Source organism: Hyperoodon ampullatus (assembly GCF_949752795.1).
Source record: "Hyperoodon ampullatus genome assembly, chromosome: 6".
In the NCBI taxonomy this organism is placed as follows: domain Eukaryota; kingdom Metazoa; phylum Chordata; class Mammalia; order Artiodactyla; family Ziphiidae; genus Hyperoodon; species Hyperoodon ampullatus.
In genome coordinates, this window is record NC_136919.1 from 72,102,438 (window position 1) to 72,121,006 (window position 18,569).

Here is an 18,569-nt window from a genome sequence, read left to right on the forward strand (position 1 = left end):
AAAAGCGTGTTTGGATTCCTTCCAAAGCATATTTTTTCCTTTATCTCTTTAACCTCTTGAGAAATAACATTACCTTGGCGTTGTATAGAGGAAATGGTTAAATAATTGAGCCAGAAGGCCATGATCCTAGTTATCCACCTGACACTTACTAGCTCTATGTCTGTGGCAAATCACCTGACTTCTCTAGGCCTCGATTTTCTTCACTTGTAAAATGGGGATAATAATACTAGATAATTTGAATACATGAAAGATGATGGTAATAATGGTTAACTTTTATTGGGAATTTACTCTGTGCTAAGTATTTTCACGTCAGGATTGTTGGCTGTGTAAGATGGCTAAGGACATAAAGCAAGAAACATATCTTAGAAACAATATCTTTTACTCATTTTTTTTATTTCTTTGGAGAATAAGAAACAATTGTAATTTAAATTAATCAAATTAAAACATCTGAGATGATCCACATATACCACAAACTTGACAATTTTAGGTAAAATTTTATGTAGACCTATTATTCTTGTGATAAATGGAGTCATGTTCAGGGCCAGGGAGGGGAGGGTTGAAGTTGCATTAAGTAGAATAGTCAAGGGGATTGAGATTACAATTCTTAGCCAAGGTATTTGCTTAAGAATTATAGGGATCAGACTCAGTGTATGCCTACAGTGATTGAATACCCTGTGGGTCTCAATACCTAAAAGGTCATACTTGGAAGGGGTTAATGAATTTGATGATAGTTTCTTGCCCATGGGTGAACCATGGGCATATATATAGGAAGGCGATTCCCTCAACAAAACAAAAAGGAGAAGGGCTCAGAGATAGGATAGGTAGTTTAAAATCAGAACCAGGAAGGAGAAGAGCAAGTAGAAGGACTGGGAGATTTTCTGAGCACCTGCTACTTGCCAGTCAGGCATGTGATGGGAAAGCCATGCAGAAAAGCTCAGCTGTGAAAGAAAGAATATTGGAGGTGATGCACTTTGGAAGCAAGTGAGTGAGTGGCCTTGACAAATCTTGTGGGTTGTCACAAAGGATTGTCAGTTCTCGGACTGTGAAGCTGCATCACTCTGAGCTCACACCTTTGTAATGGCTGCCAGGGCTAATGCAAGGTTTTAGTTCCATTATTTTCATATCTGCTTCTTTTTTAAGCAGCCAGACACAGATGACTTTTAGCAAGTACAGAATTTATATTTAAGCAATGCATAATGAAAATCGACGGCGTTTTGTTGAGAAAAGCATGGTGTCAGGAAAATATCCCTGCCACACTCTTTCCTCCTGTCACAGTGGTGGAAATTTTACATTTGAAAGTGAAAAGGCTTAAGATATAATTTTTTAATCCCATCTTTCCTGCCCACTTGCATCTCTTCCAAAGCTTGTCAGGGCCAGATCTGGAAAAGTAAGAGCCATTAAAAATTTGGCATCTTGCACTCTGTTTTTTGGAGTAAATTCAGTGTGGGCCAATTTATGGTAAATTATTCTCTTCGTGTGTGAATTTCCTTTTCTCTCTTGGCAAATTCATGCTTGTCTCTGTACCCCTGCACACAGATCTTAAATATACACATTTATTACAGAATCTGTGTGGGATATGTGTGCAAGTGTTAGTGTGTGCCCATGGCTGTACCCACAAGTACATATGCACATATTTGCACCTGTGTGCCTATATGATAGCAAATTGACTTAAACAGTTTGTCTTGGAAGTTTGTGTTGCTGTATGTATGTTAGCATACATTCTGTTGCAACCCACAAACAGTTTCTCAGTCAAGAGATGACAGAATTCAGCAATCATTTTGGGAAACACCATAGTAAATAAATATATTGCTTAGCTCTGTTAAACCAAGCATGCCAATTCTTAATAAAACTGAAAGCAAGCAGTGGCATTTCTCCTCTTTGCAGTCAAAGACAATTACAGGGGAGCCAGTCCACTGCCAACAGGAAAGGCAGAGCCAAGGCCTTGCTACAGCCCCTTGTACTCTGAATACAGAAAGCTCTGGATTTAGGCATGGTTATAACCTGGGATTATATGGGGTTGTAATGGCTGCCTCCCATTCAGAGAGGTTGGCTATAGGATGGTGAGCAGAGGCATGGCATGGGAAATTGATTGACCTGCTCTTTGGAGATATTTGACTCAGGCAATTCAGGGCAAGGTCCCAAAGATCTTTTTTCTTTGCATGAGGCTCTTTCCTGGCATATTTGAGAGCATATTAGCTCAGCTTAGGGCAATTTACAACCGTTTCTTTTCCTTTATGTATGAAGAAGGCACACATTTTTGTGCCTTGAATTACTGGTAATAACATGTTCCCAATGGGTCTGTGTATGTTTAGCTCAAGTTGGTGTGGTAGCAAGACCGCTCACTCCCTTCACCAGTATTGCTACAGATTTCTCAGAACATCAGTAAAGAAGTTAATGCATTGCATCTACAAAAAAATACAACCTTATGTTGTTATTCGTATTGTTTCCCCATGTAATTAGATATTAAAATAATTATATGTTTTACAGTAATTCTATAGAACATTAAAATACAGCAAAACCCATAAAGCATTTTATAGCTTTTGCGATGTTGACCATTTGATGTCATCAAGAATGGTAGCTGGCCCTACCTAATTAAAAGGCCTTAATGAGCTTACTACACAAGGAAGTCTAGGAAATCAATATGCTTTTTATACAAAGAGTTCATTCTCTCCATTTCATTTAACATTTATTTAGCAAATAATCTGTGGTCACTTTGAGCATATGCCAAGCACTGTACCCAGTGCTGGCCATAAAAAGATTAATAAGACTCAGTCCCTTATCCTCATAAAGCTCACAGCCTACTGGGGGAGGCAAACAATCCAATTAGTGTATCTCCAGGCATTACCGAGGCAGTGGGCAAGGCTTGGTGTGTGTGTGTGGGGAGTGATCCATTGTGCCTTGGTGAAAACATAAAGGAAGGCATCACAGAGGAGGTGACACCAAGCTAAAGGTTCAGTAGGATGTCACCAGGCACAGGGAGTAGCACAAGCGGAGGCAGAGGCAAAGCAGAGCATGCTGCTTAATTAGGGAACCGCAGCTGGACTGGCCTGGAGTCCAGTGGGAAGGGTGGGAGGAGAGAGGGGAGGGGACAGGCCTGACCGCGTACATGCCAAGACCTTCTTTGACCCGTAGCCTCTCTCTCTCCTTCTCTGTTTCTGTTTTTCTACTTCTCCTTTGCTTTTGCTTACTTAGTTCTCTTTTACTTCATCTGTCCCTATCTGTCTTCTGAAATTTGAGAGACCCTTAAGAGAAACTAGAGTTTTAGAGAATGTTTCTGCCATTTTTTTAAATGCAAAAAATAATGCCTAAAATCCAAAAGATGATTCCTCCAATATCTCTGTTTTCCGCACCTTTAGTATATAGAAAATAATTTGAGGGTGTTGGAGCAGGCTGGGTCAGATTCAAAATTTGTTCTGAGGATATGTCTATCTCCTGGAATGTACTGTGAATGCAGAAAAGGTAGGATGGTGCCTGGTGGTTCTTTTGTATCATCCATACAGCCTATAAAGTGCTGAATGTACAAGAAACTCAGTATTCCCTGGTCCATTGGTATATAGACTGATACTTAAAAAATTGGAAAAATTGTTTTCTTTAATATAGAGTAGCTATATTAAAGTGAAAGTTGCTTTTATATGTAGACTTTATATATACTTAATAGAAGTACTGTGCTTTTGTAGATCCATGTATATGGAATTGTATATGACTATGTGGTAGTCAGAAACAGAGATACACAGAAAATTAAATAGTTTGATTTCTTTTAGGTATATTTATTCAGAGCCAACGACATAGCCTTAAATATATTTGCTCTACTGGCATGTAATCAAAGTGCATTTATTGAGGTCTGCCTGTGAACCTCTGAAGGATACGTGTTCTAGTGGATATGTATTTGCAGACTGAATGAAATCAATGCTAATAAACAACAACAACAACAAAATTCAGGCAACTTATTGTTATGTTTAAAGAACCCCCAAACAACCAGTTTTCCATTATTTACCCACTCACGGAATAATTATTTGCTTGACATTGTAGTTTTCTGGCATTGTATTGACACAACATGAATAATATATGATACTTTATGTTTGTTGAATAACTGGAGACAGCCATATGATATGTTTTAAATATCAGTGTTGCACTGTGGAGTATTCTTTTTCCAGTTGTGAATATAATGCCCATGGTGAGGTTCCATTTATCCCCAGCTCCTTTCAATTTTTGTAAACCAGACACTTGATAATTTCCATAAAAATTTAATATGGTTCAAATGTTGGCACAAAAATAACATATTTCCCTCTACATTGTCATGTAGCTTCTCCAAAACATTTTTTCCATTTTCAATTTTTATGTTACACCCTTATTTATTTTGCCACCTCATTTAGAGTGTCCTTTTAAAGATCAGCTGCTGCCCATGATCCAAAATGTTAAAAAACAACAAATTGCCTTAAACCAATAAGAAACACATACATACTGCCCATTTAGGTAACCTTTGTTTTATACAGATTTCTTAATCAAAAACAAGAAGTACAACAAGCCAGGAAGTTGCATTTATGAGCTACTTAATAGATTCATTTTGTACACTAGAATAAGAAGGAGAAACATAGTAACTGGGATCTCTTTATTACAGTTTAGGAAAACATTACAGAAAGGGTTTTATATTAATTCTACAAAATTTTAATAGTTCCAGAAAATCTGGATAAATGAGTACAGTAGGCCATTTCAGAATGCCAGATGAGTGGCATGCCCTGAAGTGGTTGACTCATTGAGGCCAAAGTGTCAGAGTCTCTTCCCCACTCTGGCTGCCCCAGCCAAGCCAAGGGACTGGGAAACTTTGAAGGCTGTCCTAGGAAATGCAAGTGCAAATCTATTTAGGTATTTGGAATCTTTGGAAAATCACTTGGGAGTGCACTGATTTCCTTGAAGTAAAGATAAATATCAAATTAACCAGGGTTAACCCTACCACAATTTTAAATAATTTTCCAGTGAGGCCACTGCTTCTCTTGGTAGAACTTTGAAATATTTTAAAATCAGATATTACCTTTAACAACCAAAAGGAAACATAGAAACTCGTTTTCTGTGGGTACATTCTTCCATTATGGATGAGAAGGTGATTAGACTGAAAACATGAGTAAAATCACAAAGTGAGAACCTGCAGAGACATCTTCTCCATCCTCGTTACAGAATTAATAGTCTGAATGAAGCATGGAGAGGAAGGAACTCCATATTATATTCATGAACTAGATACTTTTTAAAAGCCTCAAAACATTTGAATTATTTTCTTTTTCTCCCTTTATGTAACACTTTATACAAACTGATGTGGTAAATATTAAGATTTGCTGGAGCATCCAGTCCTAATAAGAATGCACTGGGGGGCTTCCCTGGTGGCGCAGTGGTTGAGAGTCCGCCTGCCGATGCAGGGGACACGGGTTCGTGCCCTGGTCCGGGAGGATCCCACATGCCGCGGAGCGGCTGGGCCCGTGAGCCATGGCCGCTGAGCCTGCGCGTCCGGAGCCTGTGCTCCACAACGGGAGAGGCCACAACAGTGAGAGGCCTGCGTACCGCAAAAAAAAAAAAAAAAAAAAAAAAAAAGAATGCACTGGGAACAGAAACCACAGGGTGGCACGAGGCAAGCTGTATGTCCAGAGACGAATGAGACTGAAGGAGAAACAAGATCAGATTGTCCCAATGTGCTTCTGCAGTCTTTCTGTTTTGATTTCCTGTCCTTTTTTTTTTTTCCTGACTTTTCTTCAGCTTTTCTTCCCCCAGACAGCACTTTCTATTCTCTTCCCAACCTAAGTTTAACAATTAGACTTTACTCTTCTGTACTTTTAAGGACAAAGCGGCAATAGTTTGGTTCATCAAAAGTAAGCCCTTTACTTTTTTATTCTTGCTCTAGTTCTTTTTTTAGTTTATCTCTTCTTTTTTTCTTTAAATCCCATCGAACTGTACATTTTCAACCTGAGAGTGGTTTCATGATCCCTAGAACCTTACTTCTCAAAATGGAATCTTTGAACATTCAACATTTAGAAGTATGACCTAGGAGATGGTTAGAAATGCAGAATCTCAGGCCCTACTCCACACCTACTGAATCAAAATCTGTATTTTAATAAGATGCCCAGGTGACTTATGAGCACATAAAAATGGGAAGCACTGTCCTGTAAGGAAACTTATAAATCTCAGCTGAACACATGAGTCAGATTTCTCACCTCTTCTCAGATGTGTGGGGTGGCTTTGGGCCCTCAGCCGTGCCTTTGGCCCCCTCTTTCTGAGTCACAGAAGAAGCCATCTTTCATTTATACCTTTTGCAGGTATGTCCATGATTCAAGTGGACTTGAACTCTTGGGCTTACTGTGGAAGTCATCTTGACTATATCCACAGTGTTATAAATATTTGCTGACCTTTCCACCAATGCCTTTCATCTCTGTTGTCTTTGGGCTGTACCTGGAAGATGTAAACTAGCATATAATTCATCAGTCAGTCCCCAGCGCTGCACAGCATGACGCAGTATCAGCTGTCACTAATGGGATTAATTGGTCTTGACTGATGAAATTGTAAAACTTATTCTTCCAAGGGTCGTAAACACTGCGCCTTAATTGAAATCAAATGTATATTTTTAAAAAGCATGTCCAGCATCATAGACTCCTTTCTGTTTTGGTTTTGTTGACACTAGTGATGGTATAGAAACCTGATTGGGAAAGGTTTGCTATTATTGCTTTGAATATGAACTTGTGCTTCTCAACACTCTAAATTGCTGATTAGGGGAGGGAGTAATATTCTACTTGATTACTGGTTACACATATGGAATAAATCCTATTTTAATGGTGTCTAATGAGTCTTTCCTTTTCAAAACCTTACACAAAAGCCTCTAATAGAAAGGGAAAGTAATATTTCAAAGGTCATCTTAATGCCACTTAATGTCAACAATCTGTAATCAAGCCTATATATATATATATATATATAGAGAGAGAGAGAGAGAGAGAGAGAGAGATGGTGATTACAGACCAGTTGTGATACTTTAAATATGAAATAATCTCCTAAATTAACAAAGTGGTGCAAGCTAAGGGTCTCTGGATTTGAGGTAACTTATACTTTTTAATTAAGGTTTGTTACTTGAAAACAGCCCCAGAGTTAAAGAGATTTTTCTCAGAGTGAGGCTTCATACAATGCAGTATTTTCAAAACCCCATGAGATTTTAAATTCTGTTGCTTACAGTTTCATGCATTGTTCTTACATGTGTCTGTAAAGCCACTGAAATGTGCGATTGGAAAATAATGACTCCCCGTCAGTGCTTTTTCTCAACGGTGAAATGTAGTAGGCGCTAGAAACATGGGATGTTTTGTTGGTCAGGAGGCCACTGAGGGAACTGTTAGGCATACCTGTTTCAGAACTAGACATCTACTTGGCAACAGATTAAATAATCAGGAGTTTAAAGAATCTCTAGTATGACATTGGCATTCTGGAATTTTGTCTCATTTGCAGTGCAAATGGAGATAACCCTGCTTTATCCTGGGATGGAGATGTTTCCTTTCAGTCCAGGGCTGCTGCAAGCCCATATGACTCTTGTCCCGATTAGAAATGAGTGAATTCTGCAAGACACTTTACTTCTGGCAGGAGATTTTCTTAAGAACATCAACAGTGATTACAATATGAATGGCATTCCAAACTCACACTGTAGCATCCCAATCTCCTGGAGGGCCCCTTAACACTCAGATGTCTAGGCCTGCACCCCCAGGTTTCTGTTCTGTAAATCTGGGGTTGGGCCAGAGAATTGGTTTCTGACAAGTTCCCAAGGGTATGCCGATGCTGCTGGTCCACACACCATGTCTTTGAGAGTCACTGCTCAAGGTTCACCAGTGTGTGACCTGTCCAGCCATATGCATTGATCTTGCTTCCATCTTCCCATGAGTAAAATTTGAGTTCATCTTGTTCCTCTCATTGCTTAACACATAGTGCCATGCTCATAGGGCTTACACAGTATTGGTCAGGGGAAAAAAAAGGATGCTATTTAGATAAAATTACTAATGGGTACCAGACCCATTTCCCAACACCACTCCCTCCCGTATTACCATTCTGCATTTGTCTCTCTTTTTGTTCCACTTTTCCTCCTTCTGCTACCCCCTTGGATTCTGAGAGTTTGTTTATTTGTTGTTTTTCTCTCATCTTCCTGTGTATGGCTTGTGCTTGAACCACGGGCAACTTCAGGCCTGATGACCCAGCTGTGTGTCACTGGGCCTTAGGTTCCTGGCTCTACAGGCAGTCCAGGAAGGGGATGACCAGGGACTAAGATATTGGTCGATTTTTGTGTAGAGGTTGGTTCGTGGCAATGACACAAGCAGTCAGGTGACAATTTGGACCTTAGATCTCAGGATAGACTTTGCAATTCAGGAATCTTGATGAGAAAGTATGTGGTCAAATTCAAGGAAACTCTCCTTCTATGATTCCGGCTTACCTTTATGTTTAGATGTTCCTTTACAAGGTGAGACTCATTTTGAAAGATTTTGAAAACATGAAAAAATATAAGTAGAAAACAAAGCATCCATTTACTCAAACACCCAAAACATACAGTTTAGCTGTATTTTGTAACACTCTTGTGTAGTTCTACCTAAATGTTAGTTTATTTTTAATGCATTGGCATTTAACTGAACTTATAAATCTTGGGCTAAAATTGCCTGAGGGAGAGGAAATTCTTGTGTTGAATTACAGGTTCATTCCCATAATGAATGATAATGATTCATTATGAAATCATTTGCTTTCAAGTTTCATCCAGACACCTTTAGAGAAAGGAACAGCACCTAATTTCTCTTCTTGCAGAATTGTTAGTGTGGCACGCACGTTCAATCAGGTGTGATTCTCTGCATACTCCTGTGATGGGTTGGGTGTTAGGTGCACCCCCATGGAGCCATTTGTCAGTTCTTACCTGCTGGATTTTATTGGTTTGATATTCATGGTTTCTTCCCAGTGAATTTCTTCAACAAGAGTGAGTGGTTGATGTTTATTATGAGCCCCTGAATACATGGGGTTGCCTTGTTCTTACCTTTATTCATACAACTCAGTGTGGTCAAATCCCTTCACTCTTAGTCTTTTCTCCTGAAAATTGTATAATGCTAGTACAAGTACTACAAATACTTTTGTCTTCTGGCCTTCCTTGTTACAGAGGAAACATCTGAGATCAGTTGGATTTTCATGATTTTACTGATAATCTTTTTGTTGTCATTTTCAGTCTGGGTGCTCATATTTTCCTCCATCTTTGCTATTTTAAAAAAATGGTCAGGATGTTCTGAGCTATAGTACTTTTCACTGATTTGCTTGGAATGCAGCAAGCTCTTTGGTCTTTGATCATTACTTCTGTTAACAATAATACTAGCAATTATCTGAGTTCAACTGGACATTTACATGGGCATTTAACTGGAGAGACCTTAGAAATGCTAATCTACATTCAGTTTACATCTGATGAAGTGGGCAGTTGGAATTAGTTCTAGGACATGTTTGGGAAACCCTCTAATCACTCTGTGGTAGATCCAGGGGTCTTATCTGTCTGGTGCTCACAGAAACCTCATTAATCTATTCTAAAGTGGTTTTCCACTCCCATGTTGGTGCTGAGACAATGCAGCCTTCTCTCTGACCAAGAGCTAGGGTGACTATAGAAGGGAGTGGGTGTTGGGGCCTACTCAGGTCTGGGTATGCACCCCTGGAGCTGGCCCCAGAATGGTGCCCACCCTACAAAACAGCCTTGCTAGGAACTAGGCTACAGGCTTGATGTGTCCAAAACCACAAGCTCATTTTAGACCTAAGTGTGGTCTACCAGGTGATTCTAAGACAAATGAACTGAGCTCCAGAAGTTTGCACTGAGTTATCATTCAGAGTGAACCTTAAAAACAGAGGTTTGGTTGGCAGAGGCCTCTTAGCCATGAATTGGGGATTATCTTTGAGCCCCTTTATTCTCAAATTTGAGACCCATAGAAAACCTGAAGAGATAAACCACTTAATTCCCCTCTCCCTCTAGCGATATAACATTATATGCCTTTAACTCTTCGTCAGCAATCGTCTTCTGTTCGGGCTAAATTTATATTTATGTGAAATAGAAATCAGGAAAACACCAAAATTATTTTAAGCAAAATATCAAAATTGAAATAAACCAACATATGTCTGTGAAACATGTATAACTCTCAATCAAAAATAAGTGCAACTTTCATAAATTTCTTAAAATACTCCAGCATGCAAAATCTGGACAACTTAAATAGATGGAGTTGTGACATGTTTGATTATTCTTCCTCCTTAGTTCATCCTTTACTTAAAGGTGAAAATTCAAATAACCAAAACCTGGCCAGCACTGGGTCATCCCTTCATGGACAATGTACTCATCTGTTATAATAAGTAAGAGAACCAAGGAATTTTATAGCGTTTCTTGTAGTAAGCTTAAGTTATACCTGCTAATTTTTAATGAAAACCATCTTCAATTTACCCTTCTTTACTTCTGTTCTCCCCACCAGCCCCACATTCCTCTCTAAGGAGTGCGGTTTCTTTTTTTTTTTTTTTTTTTTTTGCGGTACGCGGGCCTCTCACTGCTGTGGCCTCTCCCGTTGCGGAGCACAGGCTCCGGATGCGCAGGCTCAGCAGTCATGGCTCACGGGCCCAGCCGCTCTGCGGCATGTGGGATCTTCCCAGACCGGGGCACGAACCCGTGTCCCCTGCATCGGCAGGCGGACTCTCAACCACTGCACCACCAGGGAAGCCCAAGGAGTGCGGTTTCTTAATTGCAGTAAACATATTATGTTTTGTTCTGATAGTTTTGGGATTTTTTTCTTTTGGCCACGCTCCGCAACATGTGGGATCTTGGTTCCCCGACCAGGGATCAAACCCGCACCCGCTGCATTGGAAGCACAGAGGCTTAACCACTGGACCACCAGGGAAGTCCGTGATAGTTTTTTGTTTCGTTTTGTTTTTGCGGTACGCGGGCCTCTCACTGTTGTGGCCTCTCCCGTTGCGAAGCACAGGCTCCGGACGCGCAGGCTCAGCGGCCATGGCTCACGGGCCTAGCCGCTCCGCGGCAGGTGAGATCTTCCCGGACCAGGGCACGAACCCATGTCCCCTCCATCGGCAGGCAGACTCTCAACCACTGCGCCACCAGGGAAGCCCTCCCTGATAGTTTTTTAATTGAAGTTTTCCTTGCATTGGGGACTCTAATGGCATTAAAATTGTCAAAAGGACATAATATTCTGGGGCTTAGCATCAAAGAGAGAGTTAGAGGATAAATGCCCATTTCACATTTATGCTTCATGTATAGGCTTTCTCTAACACATTTTCTATTAGATTGTCACTTCAAGGATTGAAATCACTTTGACCCTCTAATAGTAGCTGATATTTTGCCCACAGAAGACAGTAAGTAAATATTACCATCAATAAATATTATTGACAAACCAATGAAGCATTTCTTGAGATCTTCAACTTTTTATTTTCAGCTCTTCTCTTTTAAGAACCAGATAACAAAATTTCTTTAAAAAATAGAAATAAATAAAACTATAACTTTATTTGGAATATGATTTAGCACTAAATGAATTGTCTTCCAGTTCCTTTTTAAAAGCATGTTAAAAACTTTATCTCATTAGGCTTGGCATCACCCTATATATTAACAGGGTCACTCTTGGGAGTTGAAAACCACTTAAGATAGAGTTAAGAAAGTTTATGATCTTAATGATTCAGCAGACACATGTCCTTTTCATCTCTCACTCTTGGATATTCTATTTACTTTTTTTTCTCATACATCACTCTTTTTTTGTTAGTTTATTAGTTGTAAAAAGTTTCTTCCTTCCTGATTCTTTCAATTTAGACCAATTTGGAAATGGAAAAGTGTGTTAATTTTTTAACAAACCTTTAAGGCACGCATTACTGTATTTTTATTAACTGAGCCAGATGGCTCACAGCAAATTTTCTCTGACATAAGTAATCACAGAAATAAGTTTGGGACCCAAATCTGGTATGGAAAGTGGCATGTATATTCAGTGGAAAAATGCAGTTCACATAAACATACGGATCTTTTTAGAAGTAATATTGTTACTGTTTGGATTTCATTTTATTTTTTTGTTTTAGGCTAAGTACAAGCTAAGGACATTTATTTTTCCTGTCCCCCAACCCCAAACATTCAAGGTCCTTCTCAACAACCAAAAATTGTTTTCTTTTTTGCAGTTTGAAGGTTGCAAGAAGGCCTTCTCAAGGCTCGAAAATCTCAAGATTCATTTGCGGAGCCACACAGGCGAGAAGCCTTATTTGTGCCAGCATCCGGGCTGTCAGAAGGCGTTCAGTAACTCCAGTGACCGCGCCAAGCACCAGAGGACACATCTGGACACTGTAAGAACGGCAGGAGCTTTCCAGCTTCCAGCCCCAAGCCCCGGTGTGCGGAAGTGCCCGTTTGACAGTGGGACGGTGAAGGTGTTTGCTTTATGACCTGCAGGTTATAGGGAGAGTGCCAAGGGCAGCAGTGAAACCTGGTAAAGAGCCAGAAGGGGCCCTGTTTGGTTCTTTCTTTTCCATTTTTCTGTAGTCACAAGTTATCCTAAATATTACAGCTGCCTGGGACAAAGGGGGTTCCTTGGTTACCTCTGTATACAAAGCAAAGGCACTTTCGGGGCTGTCATATAGTAGATTTTAGTACAGAGAATGACTCCTAGAGATTGGACATTGAAGTAAGTGTTCAAATATCAAGATATACTAAGATAGATAAGATACGCTATTGTGAGAAATAGGAAACACTTTTTTTCTTACCCTGGTTCTTTTCTTCTTGACATAAGAACTTTGAGACTGGCATGATTTTTGAAAGTGAATCTAGCCTTTTGCCTTAGAAACCACCTGGTATTTTCACCTTCAAGTGATCTAAAAAGAATCAGCAAATCTTTCCCAAGGGTTCAGTTTCATCACACTTCCTATGTGTTAACAGCCACATATCCATTGACATAAACCTTAACTCTCTTAGAGCTGAAACTTTTTGTTCATTTGCTAATGCCCTTTCCTTGACTCTACCTTTTATTTTCTAAATTATGTTGATCGTCTTCCTTTGCATTTCTCAGGTTTTGATGCCATTTTCTTTACATGAGGCCAGGTAGATTATATGTAATTTTAGTTCACTTAACAAAGCCATCAGGATAAATGTATTATACACATCACAGATCTCTTATCCCACGTTCTTGCAAGTAATGTATTCATGACAGTACTTTTTCAGTGTTAACATTCTGATGTCTATTATTAAACTACACCAGAATTTGAATTTTTAAAAGATACTGTTATTTCTACACACCGTCTCATACATATTTAAGATTCTTCTGTTATAGCTGACATATTTATTAAATTTTATATTAGTCTCTATTAGTCATATTGATAGAAGTCATTTTAGCTATATGTCACATAACCTTTCTAAACAGAATTACCTCCTGATATATATATAAATGTGATGGTTTGCCTAGTAAATATCTGAAATATAATTAGAGTAATATGGGTGTAAGATGGACCCTTTCTGCTACAGCTGAATTGAATTCAGTGATTTTAGGACCTAAAGAGTGGAATATTAAATGAATAAATTTGGTGAATAGCAGTATTTTTTAAAGGTAGAAGTAGGAAAAAAAAGAATGAATTATGTTAAAATGCCCTATTTCATATGTCTAAAATGGTCTTGGTAGAATCTAATAAATTTTCCAATTTGTCATTAAACTTTATCATGGAAGAATGAACATTCATGAGACAAGATTGTCTTGAGAAATTGCTTCTTCTCTAGCTAGTTATCTATAGTTTGAAAGAACTATTGTAAGGCTAAGTGTTATGGCTCTACAATACCCTTCTTTGCTTGGAGCTAATTTTAGCTAATCAAACTAAGAGCATTTTCTAAAATCATTTTGAATTAAAAAATATATATCCCTTTTAAAAACTTTTGAGGAAAGCTACCTAAGATAATAATTTCACGATTAAGTTCAACGTGGTAGCTTTTAAAACTTAGCTGTTTTTATTTTTTTTAATTATTTCTCTATTAAATCTTTTAAAACCATCATTTTTCCTTTGAAGTCCAAACTGTCTTCTGTTTAAATTTTTGTTGCATTTAACAAATTGGTAAGTTCTTTTAAAATCTTTTACAATTTTAAGAAATTAAACATTTATTTAAAGAAGGAAACTGTAGTTGCTTGTAGAATTTATTATTTAAATTTAGGTCCCCATTCCCTTTCATTAAGTACTCCTTATGCTAATGCTGTCAGAATTTTGGATAAAGTATTTCTTCAATTAAATGGATTCTTTACTTACAGGAAAATGATTTCCCCATAAAAATTACTGAGTTCATAATTCTAACCCTGAAAAGTGTTATTAATTCATTTCTCTATTAGCATCTTAATGTCTCAACAGGGGAAATAGTTTTATAGTACAAATGGAAAATAATGAAGAATATAGTTTGATGAAGTGTAACATGCCATTTAAAGCTCAGGTAATCTGAGTTAAAATGACCAGCATACCAGTACCACTTAGACCATCCCCTGATGTTGCTCTTTTGGCGTACTGATCCCAGCTGGCTGATAGCAGGGGAGAGAGTGATATCTCAAAATCAAATACAAAATGACATTACCCATTTCTTATCTTTCTAACCCAAGTAATGGTGACTATTGTGATAATTATGGCATCGATTTATATAACACGTTAATATTCCCAAAGATTTTTACATGCAACATCTCTAATGCTCAAAACATGAGCTTATGTGGTCACAGCATGACTGCCAATAAAGATGTTGGCTAATTGCCCCTATAACACCAAGGCAGGACAGGGAAGACTAGGGCAAGAAAGCTGTGTGAACCCAGAAAAGGTTCCCAGGTTAAAGGAAACCTTTGTTTACCCAATGGAAACTTCCTTGGCAAGTGACTTCAGCCCATAATTGGCTCATCATTTTGCAGAAACTGTGACATATTGAGAGGCTGGTTCATCCATTGTTCATTGTTAGATCCCTGATATGTAACACAGTGTCCAGCGTGTTACGGGAGCAAAAGAGCTGCTGGGTGATTTACTCATTCAATCAATCAGTCGGTCAATGAACAAACACATCAGATAATCAAACTTAGAATTCAAATTGGGAGTATCAAACTAAATTATATATTCATTACTTTACCTTGTTCTTGGAATCAAAAATGCTAACAGTAGCAACAAAAAAAGTGAATCACATATATGGCTTTCTGCAGGGCAAATAATATAAACCACATATATGTTGGCCTACAAAATGACAAGCAAGTGCATAAAAACAGGAACAAAATATAAACAGTAGGGAAAAAAAACTGATTTTTTGGGGGGGTGGGGTCAACAGAATAGCAGGTTTTTAAAGAAAGAATTCTATTGTAGAGACAGGGTTTTAATTCTCTTCCTTACATTTCACCTCATGCAGGCATAGCTTTAATATGTCACCTGATGAGATACTAAGTAGATGAGTGACTGTTAATACATCTTATAAACACAGTTAATCTTGTGATTTTTTTCACTTCTTAGGATAAGCAGGTTTTTATTTATTCTACAACTTAAAAGCCGTATTCCCAAACCTTTGGTTTGAATTTCGTTGTTACAATAGGAATAGTTGCTAAAATTTGAATCAATGTATATTGCTCTCATTCATTAATTCATCATTCCTAATTAGCATCTACCAATCACCAGGGACACAAAAATAAAAAAGATTCTAGACTCTGCCTTAGGCTCCACACCTTACATCTCTCAGGCGTATGGGGGAATTGGAGTAGCCAAAACTTGTGTTCTCATCATGCTCAGCCAAGGGCTTATTCACCTAACCCAGGCTTAACAGCAGGACTCCTCTACTACTAATAATATTAATGTTTCTCTGGCTGATTTTTCATGTGTCTGTTGTTTGAAACCTACTGTCTTTTACTCACTTTCCACTAATTTTCCCTTTTAATTTTCTCCCTCTCTCTTTCTGAATCAGGTTTCTTCTGAAACATTCCCAGTCTTTTCTGGACTTTTCTACAGCTTCTTTATACCTGAACTCTTAAAGAGTATGTGTTTCCTAATTTCTGACAGTACCAAAGATTGTTTTCAGGGGAACATAACTGTAAGTATGACTGAAGATACTAATAATTTCCATATTGAAAAATACCACAGGGGGTTTCGTGGTAAGAGTGCATTCTGTAGCAGTCTCTTAAAGATCTTCAAAGATAAGCCATCTCTTTGTTTCTTGAAAGTTTTCTCTTCGCCTTGATGCAAACTTACTGGGCTTTCTAATTAAAATGCATGAATATTACATAGCATTTCACATCAGTCAGTTGGTAACAATTCATGCTCTGAAGTCAGTAGTCTTTGAGTAAACCTTCCCCAGTTACCTTTATGATTTAACCACAGCTGTTTCTTTCTTTCTTTCTTATTTAGAAACCTTATGCTTGTCAAATTCCAGGATGCACCAAACGCTACACAGACCCAAGTTCCTTAAGAAAGCATGTGAAGGCACATTCTTCCAAAGATCAGCAAGCAAGGAAAAAGGTAATTTTAAAAGAGTATTTATCCAGCCAAGACAAGCACATTTAAATTCCTCTTGCAGTACTGGGAGCTTCTGCAGGACATTGGTAATTCTCATACTTCTCAAGGTATAACATGTTTTAGACTCTGAGTAGAGAAGTCGTCCATGAAGTAGTAGTAGCAAGGCTGTGATTTTCATAATTGATGTAACCAGCTATGAATTTCTGGGGAGGGTTTGTATAATAGGAATTGGAGGAAATTAGTGAAAGTCACCTAAACTGGAAAGTAACAAAATTCAGTCCAAATAGCTAAAGAAAATTGAATTGGGAAAAACAGCACACAAAAACCCTTTCTGGAGATAAGTGCTTTTTCATAAAATATCAATTGGCTAAAGTAATTACGTCTGATGAAGGGTAGGGTAAGTATAGAGCATTCTTACCTTTAAGCTTAGAAAAAACCACGTTCCTTAATAAGTATTATGTAAGAAAGTCTGAGAAAGGAATTGAACCTAAAATTACTTTGACATCAATGAGGGCTTAGTGCATCTCTCAAAGTTCATAGGAATTATAGTATCTCTCGGATTTGGAAGAAATGTTAAAGATCAACCTGCCAACCCACCTGACTTATTCTCCTGACCTCATAAAATCTCCAACAAGTGGTTGACCATGCTGTGCTTTAACACTTTGAGAAATAAGGAGCTTACTGCCTTTCAAGGATTTTCTACTAACTGAGTTTGTAACTTTTTGGACCAAAAAGTATCTTCTGATCATGGCAGAAAATAAGTTGACCTGACCTTGGCTTTTTGAGTGTTTCATTTGTGTTCAGATGGGTACCTGATTCATTTAAGGGCCCTTCATAACAAATTTAAGGGAAGTTTAAGACTCTGCTTATTTCAAGTGATTGAACCCCATGGTGTGATTAAACCCTATGGCCATGGTTTTCAGATCACCATGGCTTCTAGTTAACTAGAATCTTTTATTCTTTTACGATTTATAGGGATTTAACTCTTTTATGTTGGGAAATGCTCTATAATCTTTTTGTTACTTGAGATTTTTTTCTTCCTTGAGAGGTGTTAGCACAATGCCAGTTGAGGGCTCATATATGGAAACAATTTGACCCCTTTGCTGTGAGTTAGAAAAATGGCCAGTCAGAAGGATTTGATAGATATTCTTTTTTTTTTAATAGATATTCTTTTCTTTTTTTTTTCTTTTTTTTTTTTTTTTTTTTTTGTGGTATGCGGGCCTCTCACTGTTGTGGCCTCTCCCGTTGCGGAGCACAGGCTCCGGACGCGCAGCCTCAGCGGCCATGGCTCACGGGCCCAGCCGCTCCGCGGCAGGTGGGATCTTCCTGGACCGGGGCACGAACCCGTGTCCCCTGCATCGGCAGGCGGACTATCAACCGCTGTGCCACCAGGGAAGCCCAAAATAGATATTCTTAATGGCATACAAACCCACTCTTGTAAGTCAATTGTTAAAATTATTTTTTTCTCTATGAATATAGTTAAGTCTCTTTAATTGGAATCCCAATAAACTGCTAACAGATGATCATTATCAAGAGATGATAATAGATGATCCTTCAACATGGATTGGATATGTTCCTGTATTTTACAACAGCAAAGAAACTGCTAAGTGAATTAATAATATACATAAAGTTGTAAGGAGGATGCTTAATATTCTTAAAATAACACACCATTGTTGCATACTGTTAACTGTGTAGGAGGACCATTGTCCAATGGTTTTTGTCATTATTGGTGTATATCTTATAAACTTGAAGTAATAAGTTGTGTTTGTTAAAAATAAATAAATAAACCTTCTTGCTGAGAGTTTCTTCCCCCTAAATCTGACCATTCTCCACCTCCAAGTTGTCCCAAATGTATGAGGTTTTACTGTAATAGCCAATCTATTGTAAGATTGAAGAGCACCTTCACAGAGAATAACAACTGTCATGGGCACAACAGAATGTAAGTCTCACATGTAGATAAGTAAGCAATAATATGATATTCAGCTTAAGAGGGTAACCTAGGTTGACAGTAGGTATGAAAACATAATGGGATATTTTTAGGAATTACTAATGATTTCTATTGTTCAAACACGGTGTGTTTCAAC

At 38.2% G+C, this 18,569-nt stretch overlaps 1 protein-coding gene across 1 annotated transcript in view; it reads left to right on the forward strand.

The window, feature by feature from the left end:
* Positions 1–18,569, forward strand: part of GLIS3 (GLIS family zinc finger 3) — a gene marked incomplete at both ends in the record, with an annotated part of 507,055 nt that overhangs the window by 387,758 nt on the left and 100,728 nt on the right. The window contains 2 exons of the mRNA XM_079706423.1: positions 12,175–12,336; positions 16,378–16,488. Coding sequence (XP_079562549.1) covers positions 12,175–12,336; positions 16,378–16,488 — 273 coding nt within the window. The remainder of the gene's footprint in view (positions 1–12,174; positions 12,337–16,377; positions 16,489–18,569) is intronic.